General features: G+C 42.4%; 1 protein-coding gene across 5 annotated transcripts in view; it reads right to left on the reverse strand.

Moving 5' to 3' along the window:
• The window catches only part of DIS3L2 (DIS3 like 3'-5' exoribonuclease 2), a 165,952-nt gene that overhangs the window by 127,679 nt on the left and 19,593 nt on the right, over nucleotides 1-18,680 (reverse strand). For all 5 annotated transcript variants that reach the window (XM_042820290.1, XM_042820295.1, XM_042820291.1 and 2 more), the window contains 2 exons: nucleotides 14,811-14,864; nucleotides 11,401-11,502 (listed from right to left, as the gene is read on the reverse strand). In XM_042820290.1, the coding sequence (XP_042676224.1) occupies nucleotides 11,401-11,502; nucleotides 14,811-14,864 (156 nt within the window). The remainder of the gene's footprint in view (nucleotides 1-11,400; nucleotides 11,503-14,810; nucleotides 14,865-18,680) is intronic.

The following is an 18,680-nucleotide window of genomic DNA, read 5'->3' on the forward strand; positions in this document are numbered from 1 at the left end:
GACCTATGCATTTCTTGGGAATTTACACCACTCTTGTTCCTCTCACACAGTCAGAAATTGTCATTCAGGTACTACTGTACTCTTGACCCCCAGAGGGAGCGTCTCATTCCTGTGCATCATGCCAACAGCTGCTTAAGATGAGATTTCCCCATCGATCACACTGGAATAGTGACTTGTAGTGATTGACTGGGTTCACTTCCAGTGAGCATAAGCTTTTCCAAAGAAACTGCAGAAGTTCAAACACTTCCTCTTGTTTGCTACCCTTGGAATACACATCAAGTTTTTATCCTGAAGTCCTAAGTTACAAAACTGCATTCTAGAAGAAAATTATTTACTTAAGTCCTTCCATGGGTTCAAAGTGATATGAAACCACTTCAGTGTGCATAATTTGGAAAAAATCACTAAACAGACTCACCAAATTTTGTCCACACAGCACTGGCTTCTAAACAAACCTCTACAGTCAGTTTTCTGCCCAGACCCAAGTTTTACAGTAGAGTTGCATTCAATTTTCTAAGCTTGTAACACAGAAAGGTTGAGTAAGCCCAACTGTAGCTACAATGCTTACAGAAACATACATATACTTTCATGTATAATATATTAGGGCATGATTTAAACATTCCTCAGTGCTTTTCTTCAAAAAAAAAAAAAATCTAATTTGTATTCATTACCTTTTATCAAAGAGACACGAACTAAACTTTCTCATTTTAAACTCATTCAGCTAGTCTGGATTTACTTCTGCACAGTAAGAATTCTTGGAAGTATGGGGTGGGAAAATCTCACTGGTTTGGGGCATAACTTTTTCACAACTATGTATCGCAGTACTTAATGCTGTTTGCAGAAGAGAGCTTTCATCTTTTTATCATGAAGGAAAGTTTACGCGTATGTGGCCAAAGAAATAAATAAAACTACCCTGGCCGTGTCCCAGGAAGCAACGGAGTTGATGATAACCCAATAGTATTTTTCATTTCAGAGCAGGCAGGATGCCCAATGCCATTCTGACCAATCCTGAAAAAGATCTGAAAATTTAAAAAGGTGGCAGCAATTAATAAATAACACGTGGCAAATTTAAAACCCCACACTGATGTTTTTCACTGCTGTTTTTAATATCATAATCCTATGCTATACATGAAATGTCCAGCCATGAACGCAGCTAGAATCACCAAATCATTATGGTTGGAAAAGATCACTAAGATCGAGTCCAACCCAACCCATTCCCACTCACCATGTACCTCAGTGCCACATCTCCACATTTCCTTAACATCTCCACGGATGGTGACTCCAACACCTCTCTAGACAGCCTGTTTCAATGCCTTAGCTTGACCCTAAAAATGGTCGATGCAATTAACCTAGGAACATTTCCCAAGCTTTCTTGGTACACAGGATTTAGGAATCATTGTCTATACCTCCTTCACACCACATCTACTAAGGGAATTTCTTTAACAGACAAACAGGCGCAGCTGCTTAGCAGAGCCAAAGGGTTGTTCTCATCCTGGTCAGTCAAGTGACACAGATTCCCCATGCACACAGCTACTTTTGTTGGATATCAGGAGAAATTTCTTCTCAAAAAGAGCAGTGATGTGTTGGAACCTGGCTTCCCAGGGAGGTGGTGGAGTCACCACTGCCAGAGGTCTTCAAGGACTGTGGAGATGTGGCACTGAGGGTCATGGTTAGGGGGTGCGGTGGGGATGAGTTAGATGGTGGTTGAACTTTGTGATCTTAGTGGTCTTTTCCAACCTCAATGATTTTATACAAAGTTAAAGCTGAGGAAGGGTACGACACGTGACATTTAATCCCTGAGGTGGGGTAGGAGGGAGCAATCCCAGCCTGCTGAGCAACAGAGGTGTTGAGGCAAGTCTGCGAAGACAAAAGGAACAGGATGTAAAATTTCCAAATGAAGAGTATTTGACATATACTTATGGCTTTCTACTGTAATGGATCCCTGGCAGGTAAAACCACAGTGTTTAATCAGAGGGTGATGAGGTCGGGAGCTCCATTTCCTAACAGCACTGCACAGTTCTGTGTGTTTTGTTGTCTGTCATTTTGGACAACGCCCTTCGCTCAAGCGCTGATCCTCAGAACACACGATACACTGTTAGAAGAGATTAGTTTAACTGCAGATTATTATTTTTTTCTGCTTTCACAAAGCACTTACAAGAAATTAATGCTTGGAAAGTGGAGCTCTGAAGCACAGGATAACAGTTTATTTACGTTCACAGCAGCTTACCTCCCAAAGTCAACCCTCAGGCCCCAGGTCCATTCCCATGTCAGTGAAGTTGGCTGCTACAGTGATGTGCCACTCACTTGTGAACTCACTGAAGTGGCTTTGCTGGAACAGAAGGGCGGACAGCTAAAACTGGCTACAAGACAACACAGAACTCCTTCAGCAATCAAAAGATAATTGGGGAAACAAAATATGAATTTTGATGCACGATTCTGTGAACAGTAGCAAAAAGACCGCCCAAGGTCTCGGTCAGCTCATAGGAAATTACTGTATAGATGGAGACACTGCCCTGACAAGGCCAGCTTTCCCCTCCCAGCCTTTCCTCCATCTGACAGTTGCAGCTGCCACCACACCTACTCTTCGGGCTCCGTCGTAACGCAGTCACTGATAGGAGTCACCCATGGGAAAGTAGCACAGTGGGCCTAGAATGATGTCAGGTGCCATGAAGAACATTTTTCCTTTGCCTCACAAACTTCTGAACCTTACAAGAGGGTAGCCTTCCGCTCCTTGATTTTTTTTCCCCTTCTACTAATGAACTTTAACAATGCATATCCTGCCAGGAAACGTTACCATGCGTTAGTGATAAACTATTACAGAAAGAGGTAAACCAAGTTTCCAAGACGCGACTCTAAGCTGATAAACATATCACACCCAGAGCTCAACGACTGCGCAGAAAAACAAAAAAAATAAACAGTTCTAAGAGTAGATAACGTAGCACCAATGCTGTCAAAACATGGCTCTGTGCATGAAGCATAGCTACTGAACTGAACCGGGCTGAACTAACGGCTCTCCATTAAATTTGGGTATCCCTACGTGGCTCAGCACAGACCACAGAGATATATATGTATATATCCCTGCCATGAGGGAGCTGGAGGCCTCAGTAAAAGAGATGCACGTAAAATCATAGAACTGCTCAGGTTGGAAAAGATCTTCAAGATCATCAAGTCCAACTTCAACTTAACAATACTATCCTAATTCTAACAACCCTCCTAAATCACGCCCCTGAGCATCACATCTAGAAAGGACCTTCATCATCAAGACCAAGTCCAACCTCAACATAGCCATACTACTCTAACAAGCCACCACTAAATCACGTCCCTGGGGTACCACATCTAGACGGTTTTTAAACACATTCAGGGATGGCGACTCAACCACCTCCAGGGGAGCCTATTTGAGTGCTTAACAACTCTTTCTGTAAAGAAGCTTTTCCTGATATCCAACCTAAACACAGCATACAAACAACAGTGGTCAATGTTCATTCCAGCAACAAACAAATAAAAAAAAAAAAAAAAAAAAACAACCAAGGAGAACAAAACCATGAGGATGCCCTAGCTGCAAAGTAATTAGCAAAAGCAGTTGTGATTTCCAAGCACCAACAAGCACCATACAGGATACACAGTTCATGCAGAAACCCAGAAGAGGATGTTTTTCAGACAGAACACAGAATGACGCCTGGGGAATTCTTCACCAGTCACTTTTCACAACCAAAATACAGAAGTGCCAACTCCATTGTGCCAACTCTTCCTTTTCACTCTTCCAGAGCTGCTCAACAATTAAGAAATATGTATTTTGGCACTTTCTATTTTAGAATAATTTAGAATAAACAGTAAAAATAAGTACTCCATCCCCAGAAAATAATACAACTGAATATGGATGAATATTTAGCACGCTGGAGAGCCTAAAACAAATAAATCACAAAATCATAAAAGATGTAGACCTACTTTTATGAACCAGTTATTGCCTAACTTGTAGAAAACAAAAATAAGCCAATAGAAACAACAATAAAAATAATAATCAATGCCATTTTCAGCATATTCAGAAGATCAGCAGTGCGCCTGGCACTAATTTCCTCGAGTCATTACCAAATCTTTTTAAAAGATTTCCCATGTAGTTGAGACTGGGACAAAAACTGGATAATGCAGATAGAATCTGGGACCTTCAAAACTGCAAACACCAGTTGTCTTATCAGCAAGCACATGTTGAGAAATGATGTCAAGTGCACAGCTACTGAAGCAGTGAGGAATTTGTTGAAAAGATAATCAGGAAGAAGTTTAATTTACCTTCCAGTCTTATGACTGACAGCTCTTAAACAAGAAGCTGCATTTTAAAAGAATCGCTTGCAGTTCTTCAAGATGTTGCAGAAAGAGGTGCTGCCACAGATACAGATTCCAGTGCATTGATCTGTACGTTAATCAGGTTAACGATACTTCTTATGTTGGCAGTGTTAAGAAAACCAATCTAGATGCATACAGCACAACAGGCACCTTCCACTGTGTTACTGCACCTAGAATAGATTCGTTCCCAGTTCTTGTGATTTGCCTAGCATTTGCTTCAAAGATTGAGCAGAAGGGAATCCCCCGTCCCCACCACCATAGCAAATGATGCCATGGAAGTACGACAGGGATGATGGGAGGCCCCAGCCTGGAAGGGCTTAGCTTTGTCTAGACACAAACACGGGATCAGTGCTGGGGAGAAGGCTCACCCATCCCAGCACTTGGCAGCTAGCAACAGACTGATTCTAAACCTACCTGCTAGGTTGGCACAACTGTTCTGAGTTACAAATTACCTTCTGCCCACAAATTTAAGACATTTCATCACTAATGATAAATATCTTATCTTCAAGAACCAGCTGGTTATTAATGAGGTTCCACATCTTGCCCCACAGAACCTGTAGCAAAAAACCCTCTCACCCCCACACCACCAGCTGCTGCAATCCTTCATTTACATAAATGACCTCTATTTCAGATTTCCTGTCCCCCTGATTTATGGTTTTAAGAAAAAATAGACATGAATTAAGGAAATAAGAGAGACTTAATGAGCCAGCTTAGCAGCTTTGGCCACATGCAAATACTGCAGCCCATCACTGGCAGCCGATAGCAAGAGCAAACATGCCACAGATATGCAGCACTTCTCTTCAGAACCCAGGATGCTATCCAAAACATCTAGGGATGTTCATGATCAACAGCTTTCTGGTGTCATGTTAGCTCTTCATTTCTCCGGATCTCAAATCAAAGGTGCAATCTCCTTAAAAATTACTCTAACTCACTTGGCCTTTTCTTCACAGTATAATATTCATTGTACAAAGCTTAGGCCAGAGAGGATCTACACTACACTATTTAAACTTATGTCTAATCATGTGGATCTGAAAGAAGCCCAGACTATTGAAAATCTGGACGGTCTTTCAAGGAGCATTTATTAAAAAGTTGTGTGAGTTTAACATGTGTGACATTCCCCAATCCAACACCATCACAACAACAGGTATCTGACCCTCCTTCAGAAGGTGTGGGCTCCAAACACTCATGTGATATCATCAAATGTGTCTCCAAAGTGGTAAAAAGCAAACAGTTCTAAGAAATACTAATTCCACAGGAAGTAAGGACTAAGTCCAAAATGATAGTGGTTATATAAGAGATTGGATTAAGGATAATCTACAGTGATGTGTGCATATTTACAGAAGACTTGGAAGAACAGTGTTTCAAACAATCATTTGATGAAAAGTTAGTTGTTAAAGGAAACAATTTGCTGCACTAGGTTATATTCATGTGAGCGAGGAGAAAAATGAGCAGTAAAAGAGATCAGGTATTAAATGTTGCCTGGAGCCCTATTCTGAAGTGGGATCCGAGGCCCTCATGAGCACTACCATTCAAGACACAGCTCTTCCAGGAACAGAATGAATTCAGTGGTGCCATTCAGCTTGAAGTCACCCCATTACTAGGGGCTTCTCTGCTGCTACTGCACTGGAGATTTAACAACCAACTGCATGTGATTATTACTACTGACTATTACTCAGTGCTCGACGGTTCACCGAAGGTAACACCTTGCATCTGAGCAGCCAAACCATGATGTAATTCTGTGCCATTAAGGGAGGATGCAGTCAATAATAAGTCACTTACCTTCCTCCCCACCTAAACATTCTGCCTTCTAATATCACTCTCATCCAGCACAGGAGGAAGGATTAGAAGGACACTACCAAAAAACATACCAGGTCTTTCTATTAAAATTCACTGCATTAAAACATTGATTAATTCAAGTGATATTTGATTAAGAAGTCATGAAAGCAACATCCAGAAGAAGTAGTTTCATATATCGTTTTATATACGTTTCCACATATCTCTCACTGAACTTTTCTTATGTTCTTGGTATTTTTGCTATCAGCCCACAGTCACCATCCCACACCCAGCCCAAACAGGGAAGGCTCACACCAGACCCCACATCATGGAACAATGCACGGTCACCCAAAGAATGGCACAGTCAGAAAGTACACACACACAGTGAGGCTTCTCCAGCTCCTGCCTATTTGTGTGTGGGCATTTTCTGAGTCACGGAGGGGGTGCACACACCTGTGTGCAGCTCACAGCCCTCTCTACAACGTCTATAGCAAAACACCAGCTGCCCTTCCTCCCTACAGCATCCATCAAACCCTCACATCTGCTACAGCTCTGCTTTTCTGGACACCTTCCTAGCTGGCTTCCCAGGCTCCCCACTTTACTCCTGGATATCATGAATTCCACTTGAATGCTTTTAACATGCCAAAACACTATTTCAATAATGGCTTCTCCAGAACTTTTTTTTTTTTTTTTAATATAATTATTATTATGAATGTAATGTTTCCAAACAACATTCTTGATTGTCAGAATCAAACAGTATTGCTGTGATAACCCTGTAAGAACCCTATCTCCTCCTGCGTTACTGTTATCCTTACATTAGCTGGGAGATTTTGAGAAGAAACTGACTCTCAGAAGAATTTGGTGGAAACGAATCATTATTCACTGGGGCAAACTCAAAGCTAGCATCCCCTCTGGCCAGCCGATGGTTCAGGGGTTCACACCAACAGTTGGAGCCGTGGCTCGCCAGGATGTGTAGCTCTGTTCAAACTATACACGATGGTATTCGTGATGCGTTTGAATCAAATTGTTCCCACTCTGTGTTGGCTTTTTTTTTTTTTGTAGTTATGCCAACAGTAGTCACAGCTGGGAAAAGTGAATTGCAGTTTACATCTTCGCTACAGAAAGTGTTTAAATATTTATCTGATACACAGCTCCGAAAGAGGCAGTACTAAGATCTGTTGCTGTGGGTATTGTGTCTGACACTTCTGTAGAACAGAGCGTGTTCTCATAAAAATGACTACTGCTAACTTTTGGCACTTTGTGACCAAAACGCTGAACCTGTCATCCAGCAGCACACACTATACATAAACCACAGCCTTGGCCATGGAGACCTTCTGACAGACCAAACACAGCAAGTAAAGAAATTAGTAGGTTAATCTCTTATTATTATAGCATATAATAGCATAATATGTTATTATTTAATACACATTAGTATTACATATACAGCATACATTATCATTTGAATATATCACTGCTGCAAGAAGATGCAGAGCCAGAGCTCTCTCCTGTAGATAAGGGATTGAACCCCAAAGATCCTCTCAGATAGCCTTGAGCAGTGCAAGTCAAATATGCAGCATAAAGTCCTTGTGAGTACTTTTTTCAGAGCAGGACTCCGAAGTTTCAGCCACAGCATGCAAAGCGTGAGACGGTTGTCATGAAAAACATTCCACGTTATAAACCACTATTCTAAAAGCACCAGAGATCGGGCCAGGAATCCAAGCCCTAAATGATATCAAGTGACTTATTATGCTATTTCCTTCAACCAAAGAAATTACATCTCGCAAGAAAAACCAAAACAGCTATCTGAAATTGAACAAATTCTATCTGGCAATTAAGCAGAAGGTAAAAGAGCAAAGAGAGGCTGCAAGGAAAGATGTGTTGGGTTTATCCTTTATACTGACACGCTGCTTCCCTCCCTGACAAGCTTGAGAAATATTGCTGTAATCATCGTATCATTATTTTTTTTGCCTTCCAGTAATTATGTCACTGTATAATTGAAGCTCCTGAAATTGATGTAAGCACAAGTCCATAAAACATAATAAAACCCACGGCTGGAACTTAAAGTAGTGAAAATCAGTCAAGAAATAAAAGCGCTGTTTTTCTTCCTTATCAGAATAATTGACAAGGTCTGAGGTAAGTTCTCCATCACTGGTTATCTTTTATCATGACGTTCTTCCACAAAATCAAGGCACAGACTCAGGGAAGCCCTACAGCCCGAATGAGGAGGGGGACAGTCAAACTGACTGCGATGATACTCTGACTTCATTCGCTAAGAGTAGGTTAAGTACCTGGAAAAACAGTCTAAGTCAAATACCTTACTTTGCAACAGCTAAATATTTGAAAGTTACCATAGTACCTCAGTATTCCCAAGATGTAACACAAGAGGACAGGAGAGGAACTTCTGAAATACAGCCTCCAAATGTGGTCACAGCAACGCCAGCCGCTCTGCCCTGGCAGTGAGACAGCGGCTACCTTCCACTGGAGCACAAGATAACAAAAATCCCAGGACACAAAGTCTCTCCTTCAGTTCCCTATTGAATTAGTTGGCTCTTGATCCGAGCCAATAGCAAGCACAGAAATATGAACTGACAAACTGACCATCCCTGATCAGTGAGCAGCTGTCGCAGAGGATGTGCGACCAGGCAGAAAAAGCCCAGCAAGGACCATAGCACTCATCCAACCTCTCAGTGCACAAGCTGGGAAGGACACGATGCTGAGAAACTCAAGCCTGATCAATTTCCCACCACTGAGCCAGGGAGTGGATGGCTGGAGGAAGAAAAAATGGTGCTTTGCCTCTCAAAGAAGGTATTACATAAAGCGTCCAGAATATTTAGATGTTCCCATATGTTTCAGTGTGACAATGGAACCTGTGGATAAGGCATCAATACCACAGGCACAGCAGAACGCAGTGCACCCCTGAAGAAAGCTCTCTTCAGACAGACAGGATGAGCAGGGCGCTCGACGTGCTGAAGGCACGGCTCCATCAGCAGCCTTACCTTCTGCACGATACAGCAAAAAAGTCCTTCTGCTGGATACACCAGCAAAAAAAGCAGCTCAGCTCCCTGCAGAACGCAGACCAATGGGTTGGGATGGTGAACATAAAAACGATCAGCCCACACATCTCCATCCTAACAAACCGATATGTACTGAGCCTGTAAAGTCTCCTCCGAGAGCATCAGTTATACCACCCGTATGATATACATTTTTCAAGGAAATAATTGAAGTTGTTCAGCTTGCTCCAAAGGCCCAATGGGAAGGAGAAAATCCTCAAGATACCTATGTGGCAGCTTTGCAGCAGCATGAGACTAAACAAATGGAAAAACCTAAAATAGCTTGCAACAGTTTATCATTAATCAGTAGGAATTACTTGGCAGAATTCAGTATCTTTCAGTGCAACTTCATGGCACCTTTCCCAAAGAACTAATACAAACACGAGCACATAGCAAGAGATTCAGGGAATAGGGGAAAAGGGATGTCATCGCTGAGTAAGTTGCTGATGGCAAGAAACAAAAAATAACACTACATAGGGCAGCACCTGTGTGGCTGAAAAACATGACTGGCATGTTCCAGCTAATTCACTTGGCAAGCTTAAATTCACCACAGAAGGATCATAATCGTACTACAAAACACTGAAGCCTTCTGAACTGCCTCCTTGCAGTCAGACACCATTTCTTCAGCAATTTTATTTATTTCAGCATTTGCCCAGAATAGAGAAAATACTCGAAACCTTCCTCTTATAAAACTGCTCACCTATTCACAAAAGACCATTAGTGTAGAACATACGAAGGTATGAGGATAAGTGAGACAGGCATTATCTTTGTTTAGAGCCAGTGATAAAACTGTGAAACTACAAAACTGCCAGCCCAGGCAACCTGCACCAGGCCTACAAAGAAGCCCTTGTGCTGGCAGGTTTTGGCAAGGGATCTAAGCACCAAACTATTCCATTTTTCTATATGAAACTATACGAACTATATGAAATAATCTAATACTAAATGCAGTTTACTCACAGGGTGTGTAAAGTGTGTACAATGATCCAAACTTACAGCAGTCAGCACAGCTTTCCTGAACTCTGATTTGGACTCTCCAACAGCTACCAAAGAACTTTTCCTTCAACCTTCAGTATCGGTTCTCAGAGGCTGCATGGACTGCAGCAGATGCCTTGACTGTATATGGATATATGTATAATGTTTTAGTTCCCACTTATGATGATCTGTTGCATAAGACAGTTTTGCAGCTACATGTGCCAATATACACATAGCTCATTTACTCACTTCATGCAGATTTAAAAGGAAGAGACACGTTCTAATGCATTTCAAACCATCACTCCAATTGTTATTGTTTAAGATAAGAAGTTCCATAAATGACCAGACTGAAAACCTTGCATTTGCATGTCTAAAATCACACAACCTCAGACAAAGAAAGTAGCTAGAACCCGTAAAAAGAACCAGGCCAAAACAGTCCAGAACAGTTCCCACCCTGCTGGAATCACCCTCATTACTTTTGTCCAAACAATATACCTTCATATTCTTAAGAAGAATTTGAAAACTATGAGTGTGGGAAACAAACTGTAGCAGTGCTGTCATGCTCACACATACAAACCCAAGTTATGAGTGCTGACTGTATCTTAACATTTCCCACAGTTTACATCTCTAGAAGAGAAAGAACTTTTCTTGCATAAAAGTTTTAAAGATAAATCTGCAAACAAAATAAAATCGTTCTGATGTTTGAAAAGAACTGACTTTGATTAGTGAAAGAAAAAAAATAATACAGAGAGGGCTTCGTGGCCATTACAATGAAAAACAGATTATCTCACATTCGCATTGCTCTGGTTGCTTTACACATTCCTCAATCATGTGAGGATGGCTATGACTACAAAATCTGGAGCTGTGTCAGAATGAGCTTTCCATGGACGGAGGACGCACGAAGTAGAAAGGGTTCATCATTACGAAAGCTTTGTGAAATAACAACAACAGTTGCAAATACACTATCAGAGCTGTCCAGTGCCACAGCACGAAGACCAGATATCAAAAGTAACCTCTGACAACTGCACTTTGAATCAGCCTTGTCATCAGACTTCACACAGCGGTAACAAAGTTCACTCCATGCAAAGAGTAACGTTTCAACATTCCAGGTATTGCTCCTTCCAGGCATTGTAATAGATAAATATTTTAATCCACAGCAGTGCAAACTGCAGTTTAACTACTCTGATTTGTAGGAAATTCTCTGCTTAGGCCCTAAGTGAAGAAAAAAAGCAGTAAGATCTTTCTGTCATATCACAAACACTGGACTGACCTTCCATTGCTCCCTGGGAAGCAGTCTCACCACCACGATGTCACCATTCAGAGCTCTGTTGCGAGCAACCACTCCATCAATAAAGATATCGCGAGTCCCATCCTGGACAAAGAGGAAAAAAAAATCAACGTCGGACCAAAGCATATTAAGTTACAGTTGTTATGAGGTTTAAAATGCTGTCATCAACAAGGCACACCCGAGTGAGACAAACATCCTGCAGTCGAGCACAGGAGCAAAATGGATTCACCACATGCCCTTCAATATGCAACATCTTTCAGCAAATAAGCTCTTTGTGCTGTGCATGTGCCAGCACAGTAGTTGCACAGTATTTATCCAAGGCAGAGTCAAGCTCTCCAAGTATATTGTCTGCAAACTCTGCTCAGTTCCTCTGCAATTACTCTTAGGAATGGGTAGAGAGCTCTCCGCAGCCACAGCTCTCCACGTATTAAGCTCCCAGTTGAAGCACCGCAAAAGCTGTTGTTCAGGTCACGTTTACAAGGCAGTCTCTGCAAAGTGCCCTGCACAGAGCTGCCTGCTGCTGTCCTGCAGGAGGTGGGAAAGCAGGGCCAAGGGACCAGCGAGGCAGCCTGTGGAGGTGGCCTGGACAGAGGCTGGGGATGCAGTTCCTTTGAATGAAGAAACACGATATATCCCACATTTGGCACAACCAATGTTAGAACAAATTCAGAAAGAAATGGGGACTACAGAAGCCAACTGTACATTGCTGTACAGAAGCAAGCATGAGTATCATCTGCTGAAGCAGACGTGTTAGGACATCTTTTCTCAATACTCTTTGTTAACATCCTTGCACAAGAGCTTCTACTAATTGCAGACACTACAATCATGCACCCCAGACACGTTTGGCATTCTGCTAATCTAGATTTGGAGCAGAAGATTTTCTTAATGGGGTGAATAAAGACAAAGTTTTCTGAAGATGCCAACGCAGATGTTTTAGTTTTAAGGTATTGCCAATTTTGTCCCTATTTTTGTCTAATTAGCTATAGCACTCTTGCTGCTTTCATTTCTATCCTCTCACAATTTGGTATATGAAGAATTTATATTCTTCATATACCATGAACACACGAAGGCAACAAACAACGTGAGCATTTAGTTTCAAGGTGAGCAGTGAGCAAACTTTTCCAACAGAGAGCTATCCTGTCATTTTGAAGTACACACACACAAAAAAGAGGATGAGTTTCTTTAGAGCAAAACTTCATTGTCTTTCAATGAAAAGACTGCCTCACAGAAGTTAAACTCTCACTCACAATGTTAGTGGCTTCTCAGATACGCGCTCCCAAATCTCAAGTGCTCGAGTAAATCCAATCAGAACTACCAGCACCATCAGCCTCCAAGAAAAACTTTTTATAACCTGAAAACACGAGGCCTTAATATCACATAAATATCTTACTCTGCTTAGATACCAAAACAATGAAACGACAGAACCCTGCCGTGATGTGAAACCAAGGCTGTCCTCCAAGAGACCAAATTACTCTTAGAAAGAAAAGCAGCAGCAGCAGCTCAACAGCTGCGTGAAAGCTGCCTCCCATGACAAGATGCAGAAAAATTGCAGAGCCTCTTGGACCAACATAATTCAAATTGGAAGCTGTCCTTTTCAAAAAGCCAGATTTTTTACACATGGTCTTTTTCCTCATTCCTCCCCACCCTCTGCCTTCTGCCCAACCTCCTCACCTAAATCCACCACTTCATCAGAGTCATTTATTAAAGAAAATGCCCTTTTTTTTTTTTGTCTGTACACGCAGCTGCTCTGTGCTGTGAGACACAGGCTGGCATTCAGGACAATTTGTTTATTCTGCACTTTTCTCCTGTCTTCCTTCTCCCCAAGGTTTTTAAGAGAAAGGCTCTGGGCCTTGCAACAAAGAGACAGACAGACAGAACATGCACAGCAAGAAACACGCTGGGACTTCTGGTGTTAAAAGGTGAACAGCTGTTGCATTTGAACATCCATTGGCATTTGAAGCTGTAGCCAAGTGAGAGCTGCAAGCAGAGGGGCTGGTGCCCTAGCCAGCAGCAGAGGACATGGGGTGATTCTTCACAGCTGTAGCTCTTGCAGCATCTGGTATAGACGGGAAGCCCTGCAGAACATTAAGGCTGCAAACCCTCCTGCTACCCTCAGTGACAAATACAGTTACATGAAAGAGAAGTTCTTAAAGCATCTGTCAGAGCAAGAATAGTCCCACACCAGATCCACCTTCACCCAGGTGCTAATTCTGCTTGATACTAAGGAAAAAAATGGTTCTAGGATTCAGCCTCACAATGGAAAGCAAAGTAGAAAGGTAAATGATATAACCTCAGCTAACCCTCCTTTGCAGAGCAGCAAGCAGTATACTGCACAGGACACCAGGGATGATCAGAGGTAGAGCTTCACATCTGTTTGAAACTCACGTCAGTAGCTGGATTTTACATGTAACCTTGTATTTTGTAACTTCCAAGAAGAAAGGAATCACAGTTCCTTTCTCCCTTACAAGTTCAGTGTTACTTTACTGAGGTACCAGAGAGCTATTCCATACTTCTTCCTCTAATTCATAGCGAGAACCCACTTCATGCACCCTGAGCTTCAACCACGTCAGCCTCCTGCAATACAGAGGGCTGTGAAACATCATCTGCAATGAATAAAGTGAACTGACACTGCACACATTTCAAGGCTTTCAATCCAAGCTTCAACACATCACTGCTGTCAGTAGCAGGGACAAGAGTGTCAGCATTTCACTGCCTATCCCCTACAGCTACAAAACATTTCAATATGAAACTCTCTTACTGATAGTAACATTTTGGCCAAGTCAGACCCAGATAAAAAGCTTTAGCTGTACCATCTGTGAGGTCACCTTCCCAATTGGAAGTACTTTTAATTGCAAGAGCCCCTCTTTTGGGTGCACATAAAGAAAGAAGGGAGAAAAGGCACAAAGCAGTCCCTCGTGACAGAAGCACATCCCAAGCCAACCAATATCCAGCTAGTGCAAAAGCGGGCACATGAAAAGGAATCATGCGTATTATTTCTGGAATGATTTTTCAAATTAGCTCATGCAGCAGATCGAGAAAGGGGAGCATATTTGTTTAGGGAAGATTAACTTAAATCAGTGGAAAATCTATAAAACCTCTGTAGCCATGAACCAGGGGTTTACAATTACGCTATGTGGTGGTCCTCAAACCTGAGTTCAGCTGGCTTCTGTGGGACCCAGCAGTATCCCCAGCTTCAGCAGAAGCAAAGTCGGTTGTTCTTTGAAGGATAAAAAAGCAAGATTTGTTTGGGAGTATCTGATTTAAAAGTAAATCCAGATCATGTTCATTTATTCCAGCTCACTCACCTCTGAGTGACCTTTCATACACAGCATAACTCCCACATTAATGCACCTTTACTTATGAACTTCAGAGCATTTTAAAATTACACTTACTGGAGATGGAATGAAGGCTTCATGGTACTTCTTAGGATTTATTCTCAAGGGTCCCTTAAATTAAAAGAAAAAAAAAAAGGAGACAGAGAAAGATTACGCCTGAATCTTATTAATTTTATATAACATCAGTTAAATTAGAGCTGCGGGTAATATATCTGCTGTGAAACATGAGAGATACATCCAAATTTCCATTATACATTTTAAGTCTTGACAACTTAGCATCCGAGAAATTTCTAGCCAAAAGGAAGCTTCATCATAGGCTTAAGCTGATCTACTGCAGTCTGTCACAGAGGAGATGTTGAATCATTGCTTGTTGCTGCTACTGCATGAACTGTGAATACAAGTCCTCCTGTTTCCTTCACATGTTTCCTGCAGAGCATCCACCAACTTCATTTAAAAAAAAAAAAAATGGACAATTGAAAGAATTTGTTTTGCTCTGCTTTGGAAAAGGAGAGCGTTGGCTTCACTTAATTTGGAGAAGAGAAAGAAGGAAAAGCTGACCTGCTGAGGTGCAACTATGATTCCATCCCAAGAGGGTCCCAGGATCTGGGGTTCAGGTGGCTGCAGTTAAAGCTGACAGCACTTGATTCTTATGGAACCACAGCCCTGTTAATTAGCTATCTGCTTTAACACAGGTGTTTGCCTTGTGCTGAGAAGTTTAAACTTCCTCCATTTGGGTATTTGAAACAAGGCTGGCCAATTTGTTACATGAACAGATTCCATCTGTTTGCACTTCTGTGTTAAGTAATCGTAGAACTCTCTCCCAGGGATTGCCTCCTTAAAATTTACTGCACCATATAATTTTTATGTATTCTAAGAAACATTCAGACAAGAGGAAAATAAAGCTGATTACATGAGGAAGTTTTGCTGCCTTGAAAAGGAATTTGCAGATTTATGAAGGTTTTCCATTGTTTTTATTTGTTTGGGTTTGGAAACACTAGCACCATATATCCTATACTCCTTAGGCATTACCTGATTACTTTGCTGTGACATCGTGTTGTGCCTTATAAAGCTAATATCAATGAGCACACCAGCCCCACGGCTAGCCAGTGACCAGGGACAACAGAAAGAAAAGCATGGGGATACTTCACAGAACTCTCAAGGGTCTTTTCCCCACTCATACCCCAGAAGCAGCCATCAAAACTAACACACCATCAGCAAAGGAAGCCGCTACAGAGAGAAAGGAAAAAAATAAAAGTGACGATTGCTCCACTCGACGATAAGTCAAATAATTCTCATACCCAGGATCTGCCCAACAGCACAAAGCAGATGAGGGGGTATCTCGAGTTACTCTGGAGAACCCTGTTGAACAGTGTGGGACAGCTGTCAATCAGGCAGGTGCAGATGCCCATCCTGAGCATGAAAAATCCCCTTTTGTGCCCACGGCCCAGAAGGCGCCGAAGCGGCGACGTGTGCATGGACAGCCAGCTCAGGCAAACACACAGCAGTGTTACCATGCTTACAGTGCAACGGCTTTCTCTGCATTTTATATGCACTACCTAATTATGATCAGCATTAGAATTCTTACGTCAAGTAGCATTAAAATACTTCGGTTCTTTCCTCAAAGCAAGGAACTCCCAAAATTTATCTTAGAAAGCAGATGGGCCCTATTATCTGTGCCTATGAAAATCCTATTTACAATGTTGTACATTTCACGCTGTGATATCATATCTGGAACCAGTCTCTCTCCCCATCTGCAATGAACAACTGTTCTCATATGTGTATTAGGGGGTGAGGATCTGGCTGCAGAGTCTCATGATGTCACACGAACATTGTATTATTTTACAATACCTCACAAATAATAGCTGCTATATTTATCAGTATTATTATGGAGTAGAGCCTTTGTTTTAAGAAGGAAGATAGAGGTTTGGCGGAAGGTTTCTAAAACACTTTCTGACAATTTAAGTCAGCTTTGCACAGACCAGCCAAAAAAAGTTCCTAACTTTATTAAACTCCTCCAGCAAGATACAAAAAAGTTAGCATTTCTTAAGTTCTTCAGCTAGAACCAGACAGACAATACTCAGATGGTACTTCAAGGATCTCAAGTCTAGCAGCTTGCAACAGTTATAACACCTACAGCTCACTTGGTCCACACACGTCAAACTAAAGGTCGGGATTCAAGTGCCTGCCTGCTACCAAGCCACCTTCGAGAATACAGCCCATGAAAAGCAGGAAATCCCCAGCCTTCATACACACAAACCAACAGCTCTCCAAATTAAAACACCCTCCAGGTGGCAAAGCAAGCTGAGTGCCTTTGTGCTGCGAGCTCTCGCTCCGCCTGACCCCAGCAGCCCTGCAGGGAGGGTCTGGGAGACGCTGGAGGCGTGGGGCAGACGTGAGGTTCTGGCTGGCGCTTCATCAGATGACCACGGTCCTTTGGGTCAACGCTGCTTAACACGTAACCTGACTTCATCTGTTGTGTATGGCCAACACCATCCGGTTACGTAACCGTGTAGAAGTTATTCAATCTTGTTTGCCTTCAGCCTCTGATTCCAATCAACCTGATACGTTTGGTGTTTGCTCACTGCAGACAGCTTTATGGGTGTGGAAGCGGGAAGCGTGCACTCTCAAGCACCTGCACTCGGATCCTTTATCTTGTGGAAGGACACTTCTGCACCCGTCCCTTGATTAAATGAATCCAGGAATCCTGCAGGGCACAATTCTCCATGCTACTTACTGAAAACTGAATTATATCAGATACAGTACCAGAAGTCATTAAGGCTATTGCTATTGGCAGACATCAACGCCCATCAAGATACACTTTTGTCCTTCCTGATCTAGGACTGCTTAATCTTCATTGCACTCGTGTTTCATCTAAGAGATCTCCCAGTACATCTGCCAGTAGTTTGTGCTTCCAGGCATATTTAGTTGCCCTGCTCCATTACCAGAGCCCAGCAGCATCCTTGAGTTCACAGCAGGGTCTCTCCTTCCTACTAGATCTTGTGTTTTCCTGCCACCCACATCCGGCATTCCCCTACACCATCTTGGCACTCTCTCACTCAGAGCCATGTTTCTGACCAGCTAGCAATCAAGTTTCAATCTGAAAGAGGAGAGACTTAAACTGGATATAAGGAAAAAGTTTTTTACACTATGAGTGGTGAGGCACTGGCACAGGTTGCCCAGAGAGGCGATGGGCACCCCATCCCTAGAGACACCTAGGGTCAGGCTGGACCTCTGAGCACCTGATGGAGCTGTAGGTGTCCCTGTTCAGTGTAAGGAGTTGGATCAGATGGCCTTCAAGGGTCCCTTCCAACTGAAATGATTCTAAGTTTGCTCAGGACCATGAGGTTCAGACTGGTATGCATTTTCTCCTCTTCTGCAAGTTCTTACTGAGCATCTTTGCAGACCAAATTTGCATTGAGGGATTAACACAACATATTTGTTGACTGTGTCTCTTGCCACTATACGGAGCAGTGCTTAATATTATTTCATTCACTGAATTTCAGGATCTCACCTATTCCTCCTTGAAGGCAGTGATGAATGCTCTTGATGAGACGAGGATGAATGAGTCAAAAATGAGAGACGCTGAGTTGAAATGCTCATGATCTGACACTCAGCCTTAAGTGATTAAATCCAGATTGTACAGCCTGAGCTGTCTCCCTGAGACATGAGACTGGGTGAAAGGAAAACAGCTACAGCCTAAGAAAGCGTACATGTCTCTTTCAGTCACATAGCACATGACCCAGAGTAGACACTACGCACTTACAAGAACGAAGGACTGTTTTGCCAGATAGCATGTAATCACAGGCCTTCTGAGACTTGGCATTTTTGTGGAATTCTCAGGTACTGGCCATAGTCTGATGTGCCTCATCTGCAGCTGCAGCTGACCTCACCAGGAGTCTACACACTCTGCACTTAATGCTATCAGAC

This window comes from Centrocercus urophasianus, unplaced genomic scaffold, assembly GCF_019232065.1.
Source record: "Centrocercus urophasianus isolate 14NV4802_14NV808 unplaced genomic scaffold, USGS_Curo_1.0 seq_19, whole genome shotgun sequence".
NCBI lineage: Eukaryota > Metazoa > Chordata > Aves > Galliformes > Phasianidae > Centrocercus > Centrocercus urophasianus.